Below are 13,468 nucleotides of genomic sequence, written 5' to 3'. Positions count from 1 at the left end.
AATTTTCATCAATCCTTGACAAAAACAATAATACAATACAACAAAGGTAAATTTACTTATTCTAAGGTTTTCTATTTTTATGATATTAAAATGTTCTTTCTTTTATGAAATGAGAATAGTGGAGAATGAGTTTATATTCATTTTAACATACTTAGTTGGCAAAATGAGTGACAAATTAATGTCAGTGCCCCAGTGTTTTATGAAATTTTAATAGTCCATGGAACCTTAAGGCCTGAAACCCACTAAAGTTAAATAACCTGCCCAAGACCAAAAAGAAGGTTGTTTGACACCAAAGCCCAAGATCATACATAACGACTAGGTTACATAAAGGAAATACACTAAATGAACTCAAAAAAACTATTCTGTGAACACAATTAAAGATATAAATGTTTAAGTATGAAAGAAAATAGCCCAGAATATATAAAGTAGGAACAAGGACTTCTAAAGTGAAATGACTTTATCATGTTACCTCCCAGTTTTCTCTGTATAATGTAGATTTAAACCATACCAAAGAAAATGGAATCAAGACAGGAATTCCCACTCATCTTAATCATTAGGTTTGGAGATTCATACTGGGAAGAACCTTTCGATCTCTTCCTATATTGTCTGCCTCTAAAAGAAGTTTGTCATTTCCCAAATAAAAGGAGTAGGAGCAGATACGCAGATAAAATTTACCCCCTGAAGTCTGCTCCTCCATTTCTTCCAGTTTGACAAAAGTAGGGGGATCAAACATGAACGAAACAAAACTGAAAGGCAGTCAAATTCTCTGTACCTCAATTCTTGGCATTTTATGCTACTGTATTTCATCATTTTAAACTCTTAACTTTTAAAACTCATCTCTAGTTGTTTGGAAATATAAAAAATTGATCAGTTTCTTAATAGTACAAATAATGGTTTATGTCTTTTTAATTGAAAATAGCAAATACTTTCAGACTTAAAATTATTTTGTTTTGTTTTGGGTTTTTTTGTTTTTGTTTTTTCTGGTCCAGGACTTAATCCAGAACCTCACATCTCACATTTCCTTAATCTCCACCTATAACAATTGTTCAGCATGTCATCCTTTCACAAACTGGACACTTTTGAGTACAGTTATTTTGTGGAATGTCCTAAAATTTGAGTTTGTCTAGTATTTTCTGACATTAAGGTCAAAGTATTTTTAGTAAGAATACTACCACAGATGTGCCCTTCTCCACACAGCATGATGTTGATTATGTCTTATCATTGGTGTTAAGAAGAAACAACAGAAGTGTGTAAGCCTGACGATTCATAGACCTGTACTCCTGGGGCAAATAATTCATTATATGTTAATTTAAGAAGAAGAAGAAGAAAAGAAGAAGAAGAAGAAAGAAGAAGAAGAAGAAGAAGAAACAGGCCCAAAGTGGAGTCACTTGTGCTAAACCCATGTAAGCAAACCAAGGCTTCATAATTATCTAACAGCAGCTTCAACCTTCTCCAGGAATTTAGTCGTAACTGGTTAACACCGGTGAGGTAGTTTGCCACACAGACCCTTTCCATCCCCCAAAACGAAGATGAAGTAATCTGTTCTTTCATTTACCCTTCTCCCTTCAACCTTACATTTTCTAGCTTCTGCAAGCTCCTTCCTGTTTGCTAGACGGGATGCTACCCGATTCATGAATCACCCAATAAAGCCAATTATATCCTCAAATTTACTCAGCTGAACTTTGTTTTTTGACAGTGGTGATAGAACTTTGATTCACCTGGTTCATTTGGTGTCTAGTAGTCTTTCTCACTATAAAGGCATTGATTTCTCCTTTATACTTAATCAATCTCAGGGAGAGACTTTGAGACTATGCAAATACTCTGATGATATCTGATATATACATATATACTTTTTTTAAAGATTTATTTGAGAGACTGCATATGCACACACATGAGCGCTAAGAGGGGCAAAGGGAAAGAACCTCATGCACACTCCCCTCTGAGTGTGAAGCCCAATCCACAGACCCAGGTGCCCCTCTGATATATATTTTTCATATTTTCACCCACTAATTTGACATCAACTGTGTATTCATGCTTACAACAATTATTGCTGCAATGTTTGCCTACTAATGATTTTCTATTTCCATCATTCCTTCTAAATATTTTTATCAGTTTGTTTTAATTTATTTATTTTTGTGCATGCATGGGGGGAGAGGGAGAGAGAGAGAGAACGAGACACCCTACTGAGCAGGGAGCCTGATGCAGACTCCATCCCAGGACTCTGGGATCATGACCTGAGCCGAATGCAGAAGGCAGACGTTTAACTGACTGAGCCACGCAGGCACCCCCCCCCCGTCTCATTGTTTTTTAAATTGGAATTCTACAATAAAAAAGAGCTGCCTCTTCTCCCTCATATATCTATGTATTCAATTATTTATTTTGTTCAAGTGGTTCCTGATTTGACCATTGGGACTCCTTTATAAAGATACTCATTAGACTTTCTTCTGAACTGAAAAACATGTCACTTTAGTTAGGGAAGATCAAATTATTTTTTAAAATGAGGGATCATTGATGGCTAAGGCTAGCTTTACCACTTCCATTATTACCAAAAAACATTTTTTAATGGAAGAAACTATATATATAGAAATATCCTAAATGTGTTGTACTATCGTAACTCTTGCTCATCCAAGACCTTATTCTTTGGTCATTATTTTTTACATATCTTCACAAAATTTTCTCACCACTGTCACTATTTAAATCCACTTTATCTTGCACTTCCCAATCCTCAGATATTACTGGTATTTCAAGAACACAGCCCAAACCACTCAGTGACAATAGTAGTTCATTTTATCCATATTAATTATGCTAAGTGGGGGGGAAAAAAAGTCAATTGCAAAGGTCAAATATTGTATGATTCCACCTATATAACATTTTTGAAATAACAAAATTGTACCAATGGAGAACAGACTAGTCCACGCCAGAGGTAGGGTCAGGGAATGTCCGTGTCCACAAAAGAGCAACAAAGAGGAATTCTTATGGTGATGGGATTATTCTGCATCTTGACTGTATGAATGCCTGTGTCCTTACTGCAATATTCTAGTTTCTCAAAATGTTATTAAATGGGGAAAACTGGGTAAAGGTACCACAGGACCTCTGCATTAATTCTCACAACTACATGTGAATCTACAATTAGCTCAAACTAAAAGGTTTATTGAAATAACAAGAAAAAAAGTTTTGAAAAGAATGACTACTCAGGAGAAATCATATTATCATCACCGTGCCTCACCCCTTTAGAAGATCTACGGATTGCTAGGCAGCTTCTCAGAAAGTTACTATCAGGCCTCTTCAGAATAACCAGCTGATGGCTAATTCTTTAGGGTCTCTTCTGAGTAGCTTTTCTGTTGGGTAGGAACAAACACTAAGAGCTTAGAGAAGAACAGGAAGATGCTAAGGGTCAATTATTATTATGGTGAGTGTTGATCTGTCAACTTAAACTACCACAGTTAATAGGATCAAAATACACATTTTTATTTCAATTCATTTAGCTCATATTAAATATTTGAAAAATCCAAAACATCCACAATTTATGATTTTCAACTTTTAAGAGTTCAAAACTACAGCAAGAACAAAGAGGGTTTAGTTCCAATGACAAAACAAAGCTCCCCTTCAAGTCACTAACACCAACTCCTCTAAAACACTTTTTATGCATAAGGATATGAAAGCACAGAAATGGTGGACCCAAGAGAATTTAAAATTCAAGGACTAAACTTTCCATTCCATAAAAATCCCATCACAACCACACTAAAGGTAAACCCTTTCACAGACTGAAGAAGAAAAGGAAACACCTGAGTACAGCAAGAAACACCTAGGGTAAATAGTTCAGTAAGTAGCAGCTAATTAGTACATGAAAGCAGAGGTGTTTTTTTTTTTTCCTGAAAAGATAAAAATCCTAACATAAATAAAGTAGCCATCAGCTTGTTTTTCTCCCCACAAAGGCTGATATTGTAACTACTGAACATATTTTGACTAACTATACATGTTCAATCTCTGACAAAGCTACAAAAGATCAACAGTAATAGGTACTACAATTTGCTTCTCCTTCCTAACTTACCAACATTAACTAATCTAGCTAAACAAAAATGGTATGGGGAATATACCATCCCAAGTGTTCTCAAACACTCACTATACTCATTACACTGTGCTATCCTAAGTCACCTGTGAGTTTTTGTATATATAAATTCATTTTTCCTGCTTAAATTCAGATACTCCTCAACTCTTCCAAAGGACAGAATGCTTAAAAATCACATTACAGGATGCGCAGGTGGCTCAGTTGGTAAGCATCAGGTCATGATCCCAAGGTCTGGGGATTGAGCCCTGCATCAGGCTCCTTGCTCAACAGGGAGCCTGCTTCTCCCTCTCCCTCTGCCTGCCACTTCTCTGGCTAGTGTGCGCTCTCTTTTTCTCTAACAAATAAATAAATAAAATCTAAATTTTAAAAAAGGACAATCCTCTCGGGCCCCCTTCCTCCTCAAGAGCTTTGTACTATCACTTTGCCATCGCTCAATAAAACTTGCTTTGCTGCCCACTTTAAAAAAAATCACATTACAAACTAAGAAATAATAACATATTTGACAGATATTTCATATTAGGTTCCAAAATGTAGCCATAAAAGATACCAAAAGCTTAAGGAAAAAACAGTGTAAGATTAAAAAAAAATTAATAAAAGCTATTCGAGTTTTTCCTATGAACTAGGAAATGTCCATCATAATCACTTGCCATGATCAGACTGTAACTGACATAACGTGCACAGTTTGATACAATGAGTAGCTAATATAAATGTGCATACATTCGGCCAACCTGTCTAATAAATCCCACTACTATAAAAATTCCAGTCTATCTCCACTGTGTAACTTGGGCTCCCAACTATCAAACCTGAAGACCAGACATCAGTCTTTAACAGATTTCTTGGTCTCCTCTTACTCTCCTTCAAACCACAACCTTCTGTACTCTAGTGGAATCACTCCTCATCCCCTACTCACTCGCTTGACTCCAACCAAACACATAGAATGAAGGTCTACACCTATTTTCTTACAACGATGTGTGCTACTCCTGGAATATCCTGTGTGTCCCCTCCTCCACTGGTGGGTAAATTTCCTACTCCCCTAAGACTCAATACATGATTCTCTAAGTGCTGGCATAAGACATCTCATCTGGGAAGTCCACAGCCTGGACAGCTGCTATAGCACTAATGAATCACATCCTACTTAAAGGATACAATACAGTGGTGAGTTACTTGAAGGAGAGATGTTTCATTTCATCTTTGAATTCCCAAGGCCTAGTAAAAAGTATTTCATCAAAATGTGCTACAATAAAAACTACTATTAGATACTGCACTAAATAGTAACTGTACTTACTTTCACTTAATCCAAAAACAACCTCAGGAAGTTATTATCCTCATTTTGCAGATAAGAAAACTATCTGGTGCCAAAAATGGAGTGATGAGAGAGAATGGCCCATAAAATTTAGATATCAAAGAATTATCACCACATTCTCCTATCTCTTTTTAGCCTAGATCAAAGTTACTTCAGGTAATTACAAATCTTCACTTTAAAAAAATTTTTTTTAAATAGTAAGTTTTCAAATGAGTCAAGAAGCAGCAGTATGTGTTTTTAATGGGTTATTTTATCTTTACCTCAGATAGTTAATTTATATCTGAAGTATAACCCACTGTTACTTTATATAACTTGAATTTCAAATATCAGCAAAGGCAGACCTACTTTTATCATTTAATTCTCCCCAAAATCCACTTGGATAAAGTTGTTTTCAGGCCCACAGTAAAATTAAAAAACAAAAAACAGTGAGTTTTTTTATGATTCAAGGGATCTTTGATCTCGAAAACTAAGCTTTAAAATGATAGTATATCCTCCCTTTCTTATTAAAGGGCAAGACCATTAATAAAATGATAGTGAGCGAAGGTTTGTTTTGTTATTTTACATCCTTTCTTGAAAGGAAAAAATAAAATAAAATAAAACATGTTGGCTACCGAGTAGTCCCCCTTCCTTTTCTTAGTTTTATTTTGTTATTATCTTTTGTAACTGTTCTATTAAAGGCCAGGGCCTGGGAATAACCGCATTAAACAAGTTCACATACAACACTGCAGTTGGAGAGATTCTGAACCTCAGCCAATACATGCAAAGCTAATTATGGAACTGGTAATTACTAAATGTTTCAAAGGTTATGTTAAGGCAAGGTTATGTTAAGTTTCTACCAATATCACAAAAATGTTAATTTTTACTATAATTTCAAAGTCACGTGCTAATACAGTTGTAGTATTTCAGTTATAAATATGCACATATTTTAACCTATAAATTCAAATGCCATTGTTATGAAAGGTAAATAAATGCTTGTGAATAAATAGGAATTACTTAGTGAAACATGACTTTTTTGAAACATTCTACCTATTTATTTGACAGAGAGAGAGCGCGCACAAGCAGGCAGAGCAGCAGAGGAAGAGAGAAAAGCAGGCTCCCCGCTGAGCAGGGAGAAGCAGGGGAAGAGAGAGATGCAGGCTCCATCGAAGGGTCCTGGGATCATAACCCAAGCCAAAGGCAGTCACTTAACCAACTGAGCCACCCAGGTACTCCAAAACATGATTTTCTAAATGGCACAAAAATCATTCAGTTCTATTTTTTGAACAAAAACTACTTCAGAACCAAATATTTATTACTAGAGCCCCAAAATTTGCTAAAATATAATCAAAGTGTAAGTGATCAAATGAGAATAGGAAGCTGTTTATAAACAATGATAAAAAGAAATTCAAATGGAAAATCTAACTGTAATAAACAATTCTTCCACTAGATCTAAAAGTTAAATATTTACCAGAGATACTCTTTTGTGCAGATTCTCATAATTTAAAGTTCTCTGGACAAAAGGTATTTTTTCAGCTCTCTATTAATATGACTAGGTAACTTTGCAAAGAATAAAGTCTTACACTGCTATGAGCCCTCAGCTAACAAATTCGTGAGTTAACAGCTAAATCGAAAGGTTCAAGAACCAAAAAAAATTTTTAATAGTGAAGGACAAAGTAATATTATTAACTAGGAGGAAATGAGATGAAGCTGTGTTACAGATACAATTTTTAAAAATAACTTGTTCCTAGCTAAAAACACATTAAATCAGATCTTGAAAGAAAACAATTCAGCAATAGATGCTTCACCTGAAAAACTAAAAACATGCATTTAAACACTCTACAGAAGCAGCTACAAAGGGTCTGAATTCAACAAGTTAATAAAATGGTTTAGAAAAAGCATTTTATTGTTTAAAGCCTTGGGGGATAAAGCTGTTTGCAATTTATTTACATCTTTTACTTTACTAAATTGCTTTGGTGACCAAGCTTCTCATTCAAATGATTAAAGCATAAACCCAAATAGTTTAATAAAGCAATTACTTAAGAGTCCTGTTTTTCAACATAGGTACACAGAAAAATATCAATAGAACATTTAGTGTTCATTATTTTCAAGGGGTTTGTTATTTAGAATACAGTGCCCCATTGACTAAAATTTAGCCAGGGTTTCAGACACACATAATGTAGGGCACACATTGGATAAAAGATTTTTTTTCATCTTTTCAGGATATCAGGTAAAAGAGTGACAGCCTCTTAAATTTAGGTATGCATGATTTGGCTAAAAATTCAGGTGACTTTTTTTTTTAATTTCTCCTTACCATTCTGCCTCTCTAATGACATGGTTAAATAAAAGAGGTTCCCATTTTCCAGGTGTGCTTGAAAGCCCCCTAATTTGCAGTCTCTGTGTTTACACTAGGGCTCTCCCCACCCTCCAATTCTCTTCTAGCTAATGTCTTAGGTTACACTAGCAACATCATTATTAACTTCTAGGCAAATGATTGACCTAAATACAAAACTATGTCTTCACAAAGTTTGAGAAACTGGGAATGGTGGGGATTAAAAAAAAAAAAAAAACTGAATTTAATAAAAATAATTATATATTTCCTCTATTCTTGTAAAGCATTCCTTTTGCCTGTAATGAGAATCATATGGACTCCTTTATCAAGTCTATCCTGAAAAACAGAAGGAAGCATGACAGCAAAACTTTTCTAATTCATATCCTTCTCCTTTTGATATCAAGTTTAATACATTTGCTTTCCGTATATTACAAAATTCTCTCTAGCACTGAGCAAAGATGGTACAGAAAAACTTTCAGCACTCAATATAGGGAGTGCTTACATTACAAAGCACTCAATATGAAAAGCATCTTCTACCAAAACATTTTTTAATACATTTCAAACTTTTAGAAGATTGCTTTTAACCAACCAGGTAAGGTTGGGAAAACATTCACATTTCAAGCTATTTTCTCTTGACAACAACAATAAGCAAGCATGAGGTTTGCATTAGTAATAAACAAATGAATATCAAAGTTAATAGGGTTGACACTTAACAAGGTTTAAAATGTTTGGTAACTTTCTCTATGTTTATTTTGCCTGTGAGTTTGGTGGGGGGAAATGTGCTGCTTTCAGATTATCAATGAAGCTTTCATGTTGTGGTGTTGGTAGTAACCGGCCCACTTCTGAATCAGGCCAAGTTCTGTGCTAGGTCATTTTTTACTCTGTTCTACACAACTGGCAGGAGAAGAGGAAAGTTTAACAGTCCATTTATTTGGCACAATCCACACGCTTTCACAGCGGAGGTTTTTGTCTTTTCCAGTCTTGTTTGGTGACCCCACCCCACCCCCCAACTGATAGTAGGTCTCAAGTATTGCTGTTCTAATTAATCAAGGGAAGGCACAGGTCCTCGCCCCATCTCCTTTAATTTCTACTAAAGGCCTATGACATTATTTTCTGACCTGCCTTGCTAGGTCCTAATATTCTCAACTTGTTTGAATTTATTTGGTACTTCAAACACCGAAAGGAACTGAAATAATTCACTGAAATTTGTTTTTCCATCACACTACCACTGAGAAAGTGCATTTTCAGATGCCGAAGACTGACTGAATTGTCAATTTTAAAACAAACAGTAGAGAAGGAAGGCACACAGGAGGCAGTGCAAAGCCCAGGGACAAGATCAAAGCAGGATACTGCTTGGTTTTGATAAAAGAATCCTTTAGAATTGGAACTTTCTGGAAATATAGTGAAATGAATATTCTTGTAAAATTATCACACATCTTCCATTCTTTTGGTAAATATGTGCAACCTATGATCCCCCAGATGCGATGGCTCCATCAGGAAAAATGAAAAATCAGAAACGGTACCAGGTGCCATTCTTGGGCCTTGTCCAAAAGGCAGCCAGCGAAAGATTCTATTTTATTCTGTTCTCCCCACATTAAATAATAATAATCAACATCAGAGAAGGAGAGCACTTGGGTCTGAACAGATGGCATCCAATACCTAACAAGTAAAGCAACTCTTTCAAGCACTAGATCCTAAATGTCTCATGGTCCCATGGATCAGGAGGGCTTATTTGTCTTAAGAGGGTTGGCAGCAGGATCCCCTGTAGTCACTATCCCAACACTTAGGAATATGCGTCATTAACCAGTCAGCAACTAAGAGAAAAAAAAAAAATCAAACCACCACATTTTTATAAATAAAGTTTCCCCCTCTCTGGTCCAACTTGAGACGAGCAAATCCAACACCATCCGCAATCGGTCCACTTAAAGTAAGAGGATAAATAAGCCTGAAGGTAAAGGAATGTATAAAGGTTAACAAACTTATCTAATTTTGACAAGGTTGTGCAACACCAAAAGAATCCGCAGGGTGCCCTTTCCGGGGCTGTATTTGAATATGCCTGCTCTGCAGTTATGCCTGCAATTTAAACCAAAAGCACCAACCTAACTAATCAACTTTTCTTCCCCAGCACTGGAAAGCTGCAACCCTTTTTCAAAGAAGCAAAATAGGTAACTATAAAAACATCTCAATGTTTTGTTTTAGAAGGTCAACACAGATTTGTCTTTCGCAGAGCCATATAAGTTTCCTTCCCATACCTTTTCAAACACCACAGAACTCTTAAGGTAGAAGGGGCCACACGCTAGAAGGACCTTTCCGTGCAGCCAAGATGGAAGGAGGAGCTGGTCAAGGCGAGGTGAGTCCCCCTTCTCCCCAGAGAGTCTAGAAGCTCCAGGGTACGACTGGGAAGAGGGATGCTAATTAGAGAATTCCCTCCTCTGCAGGGCAAACGAAGGGGTAAGGTCAGTAATGGGGTGGGCAGCAAAAAGAGTATCAAGGAGAGGGGGAAATAAACCCAGGACGACCAGGGGAAAAGATTCGGAGATGGGATGCCTCTGAAAGTTGGGGGTCCTGACGGGAACAGTGGGGTGCGCGGAAGCCAACTATGTCAGAAGAGGAGACAGGGACAGGAAAGGGCGCAGCCGGTGAGGCGCAAATCCAGCTAAGTCCCGGCGGGTCTCACCTGGGGGGTCCTCTCGGCGGGGTTCTTCATAACCGCTTGGCGGAAGCTGTTATCCACGTAGGACGCCATCTCCCCCCCGTGGGCTCGGCCGGGGCTGCTCCGCACCCTCGTCGGCCTCCTCCCGGCCCAGCGCAGCCGCTGCCTCCGCCCTGCGCGCTCCGCCCGCCTGAGGCTAATAAGCCAAACCGCGGCGGCGGCAGCGGCGGTAGGGCCTACGGGGGTGGGGGGGGGGGCTTTGCTGGGCCCCGCGGCCCGGAGCGCGGGACAGGCGCGCAGGAGACCCGGCAGGAGAGCGAGGCCGCGGGAAGGGGGCTGGCGGCGCGCGGCTCCGGAGACCCGCAGTCCGGAGGGTCCTTGCGGGCGCTCGGCGGCCGGGAACTCCCCTTCCTCCTCTTCTTCCTCGCCGCTCGGCCGGGAGAGGCTTCCTGGCGCGCCCGGCTCCCTCCGGGCCTGGCTCGACACGCCTCCCCCGACTCCACTCGGGGGACAGTGGCGTCTCCTCCTGGCCCCGGCGGGCCTGAGTTATTTTTAGGGAGGTACGAGCGGCAGTAAGGAAGGGAAAGGCTTGCAGGCAGACGGGGCCTCCCCTCTCCTCTCGCGCGGAGGGTCGCCCCCTCCTCTCAGGGGCTCGCGCCGCCGCCCGGGAGTCTCCGCGAAGCACTCGGCTCTCCCGCGTCCCTAGTCCTCGGGGCACTTGGGCGCCGCAGCCGCCGTCGGGACGACTGGCTCAGGTCCGGGCGCAGCGAAGCCCGATCGCCTCCGCCGCCGTCCCAGCCGCTCTTAGTCTCCGTCTATTGGGCTCGGCCGTCCCTCCCGACTGCTGCTGCATCCCCCCGGGCCGCCCCGCCGCCGCCGCCGCCGCCTCTGCTGCTCTGGCCGCCGCCGTGGGCTCCACCGCCGCCGCCTCCCCCCATCAGCGCGCCCGGAGCGGAGCTGCCCCGGCGCCGGCGCCGCTGCGGCCAGAGCACCCAGCCGGGGCTGCAGCCCTCCGGCCCAATCGCTCTCGGCAACTTTGTTCCTGGTCTGCGCGGGGCGGGGGAGGGGAAAGAGGGGGCCACGGGCTGTCCGGGTCTGGACTCCCGGCGGCGGGCGTCCGAGGGCCGAGGGCCAAGAGCCGAGAGCCGCGCACAGCCCCCTCGGAGAGAGTGTTTGGGAAGCGGCGACTCCCCCTCCGCTTCCTCCGCCTCTTCCTCCTCCTGCGCCTTCTCCGGCCGCCGGAGCCGCTCCTCAGGGAGGAAGCGGCCTCCCGGGCTTGTTGCTTTGTGCGGCAACCATGGTGAGGAGTGAGTGACAGGGCGGAGACGAGTCGGCTGGCGCCGCATCATCGAGGGGCGGGGCGGCCCCGTCGCGCTCGGTCCCGCCTCCCCGCGCTCCTGGCGCCGCCCGCCCGCCGGCCGCGCCCTCCCTCCGGAGCTGCACCTTCCTACGCGACCAGGTGAGCCGGCGCTCGGGGCCGCGAGAGGGTCTCCCCGCGCTGGGCTGAGCGGGCTAGAGCCCCGCAGCGCCTGGTTGCGAGGAAGCGACGCGAGTCCCGGTGCCCGGGTGCGAAGCGCAGGGCTCTCCTCTTCCTACCCTCCCCACCCCTTCCCTGTCTCGCGCCGTGCGGCGTCCCCACACCCCACTCGGTTCCTGCGAGACCCTGCAGAGTCCCGTCGCCTCTCTCAGACTCCTCCTGGCGCCACGCCGAGGCCAAGGGGGCTGAAAGTTGACCCCGAGCAGAAGTCCAGCCCGCAAGCTTGGGCTGTAGTGGGCAATTCATTTTGAACCCGAGGGTTGGCTCCGAGTTGCTTCAGAGGCGATAAATCCTCTAAGATTTTATTTTGCTTATTTGTAACTTGCTGCAGGGAAAGCTTTCCTCTCCTGCCTTCCGTGCTTACTGCCACCTTCAGACACTTTAATGACCACGAGATTAAGGACATGGAAAAGTGCCAGTTTCAACACTAGATCCAATACCACCCTCAGACAGGCAGACAGGCCAGATTTAAAGGTGATCAGTCATTAGCGAGACACCCGGACAGCAAGGTCTGTGACATAATCAGAAACATTGGCAGATCTGGCTCTGCATCAAGGCAGAGCAAACCTCCTTCTCCAGACCCCAGATTTCCAAGCCAGACTCACTTGGTGCAAAGAACACGGTAACATAGCCCTTTAAGACGTTACCTCTCCTCCTGCTTCATTTCCCCCTCCCTCTCCCTCTCGGAGCCAGGTCAAGGTGTGTAAGGTCAGCCAAGCACGGGGGACAGTTCTGCTGTTCTGGTCCTAGGGTTTTATTTTTATCAGCCTCCTTTCCCTCCTCCCCCCTCCCTCTCTCCCTCCCCATAAGTTCATGTTTTGATGTCTATATGGAGGCTATACTTAGAGGAGGGCTGTTACTTTTAAGGCCTACTATATTGAACTTTTCAAATTTTCAAACATACTTTTTAAACATCTAGTTTATTTTGAACACTTAGAATGGTTGATTGTGAGCAAACATTTTGGGGTCCTTAGGTCACCTTTGTGTCATTAAACAAATTGTGTGGCTTCCTAGAGAAGAGACTGCCCAGCCTTGTGAAACTAGACCTGAGTTATAAATTGTATCTCTAGACCCTTTTATATTATGGGTCTATCTTGCTGAAACTACTTCCCCACATTTTTTTCACCCCTTTGTTGAGCCCCAGCATCAAATTCTTCGTGACACAGACCACCACACTGAAAGCAAAGGGACACGAATAAATGCTATTACAGCTCTGTAAAGAGAGAAGAAAAAAATCAAAATCTAGTGAAGTGAAAAAATATACCTGACATCTCCATCTGGTGTCTAATAGACATCTCAGAAGTAACGTTTGCAAACCAGGGTTTAGATAGCTTATCTGAAAAGCGCCCTGACCCACAGCCTTCTTCATTCCAGTTAATGCCGTCTGTGTGGTTCCCCTTGCTCAGGTGAAAAACTCTGGAGTCTTTCTTGACTCCTTCCTTTCTGTTACACCCCACAAATGTCAATAACCTGTCAACTCAACCTTCAAAGTGTTGTATCTGGAATCTACCCTCTACCTACCACCTCTACTGCCATGATCTTTGTTCAAGCTGGCATCACCCTTTGCCTGCACGTTGCAATTACCACCTCTCTGGTCT

The 13,468-nt window shown here is 42.2% G+C and overlaps 1 protein-coding gene across 11 annotated transcripts in view; it reads right to left on the bottom strand.

Moving 5' to 3' along the window:
• The window catches only part of RAPGEF2 (Rap guanine nucleotide exchange factor 2), a 239,962-nt gene extending 228,731 nt beyond the window's left edge, over window positions 1-11,231 (bottom strand). For 5 of the 11 annotated variants that reach the window (XM_013048276.2, XM_013048277.2, XM_013048274.2 and 2 more), the window contains exon 1: window positions 10,358-11,229. In XM_013048276.2, coding sequence (XP_012903730.2) covers window positions 10,358-10,426 — 69 coding nt within the window. In that variant the 5' untranslated portion in view covers window positions 10,427-11,229. Of the gene's footprint in view, window positions 1-10,357 lie in introns of all 11 variants that reach the window. The other 6 variants (XM_013048270.2, XM_013048273.2, XM_013048271.2 and 3 more) reach the window with 3 other exon arrangements.
• Between the last annotated feature and the right edge of the window lie 2,237 nt (window positions 11,232-13,468).

Source organism: Mustela putorius, unplaced genomic scaffold (assembly GCF_011764305.1).
Source record: "Mustela putorius furo isolate JIRA1106 unplaced genomic scaffold, ASM1176430v1.1 tig00000056_pilon_pilon_pilon, whole genome shotgun sequence".
NCBI lineage: Eukaryota > Metazoa > Chordata > Mammalia > Carnivora > Mustelidae > Mustela > Mustela putorius.
Note: the sequence above shows the minus strand (reverse complement) of the source record. Positions and strands in the feature narration are given on the sequence as shown.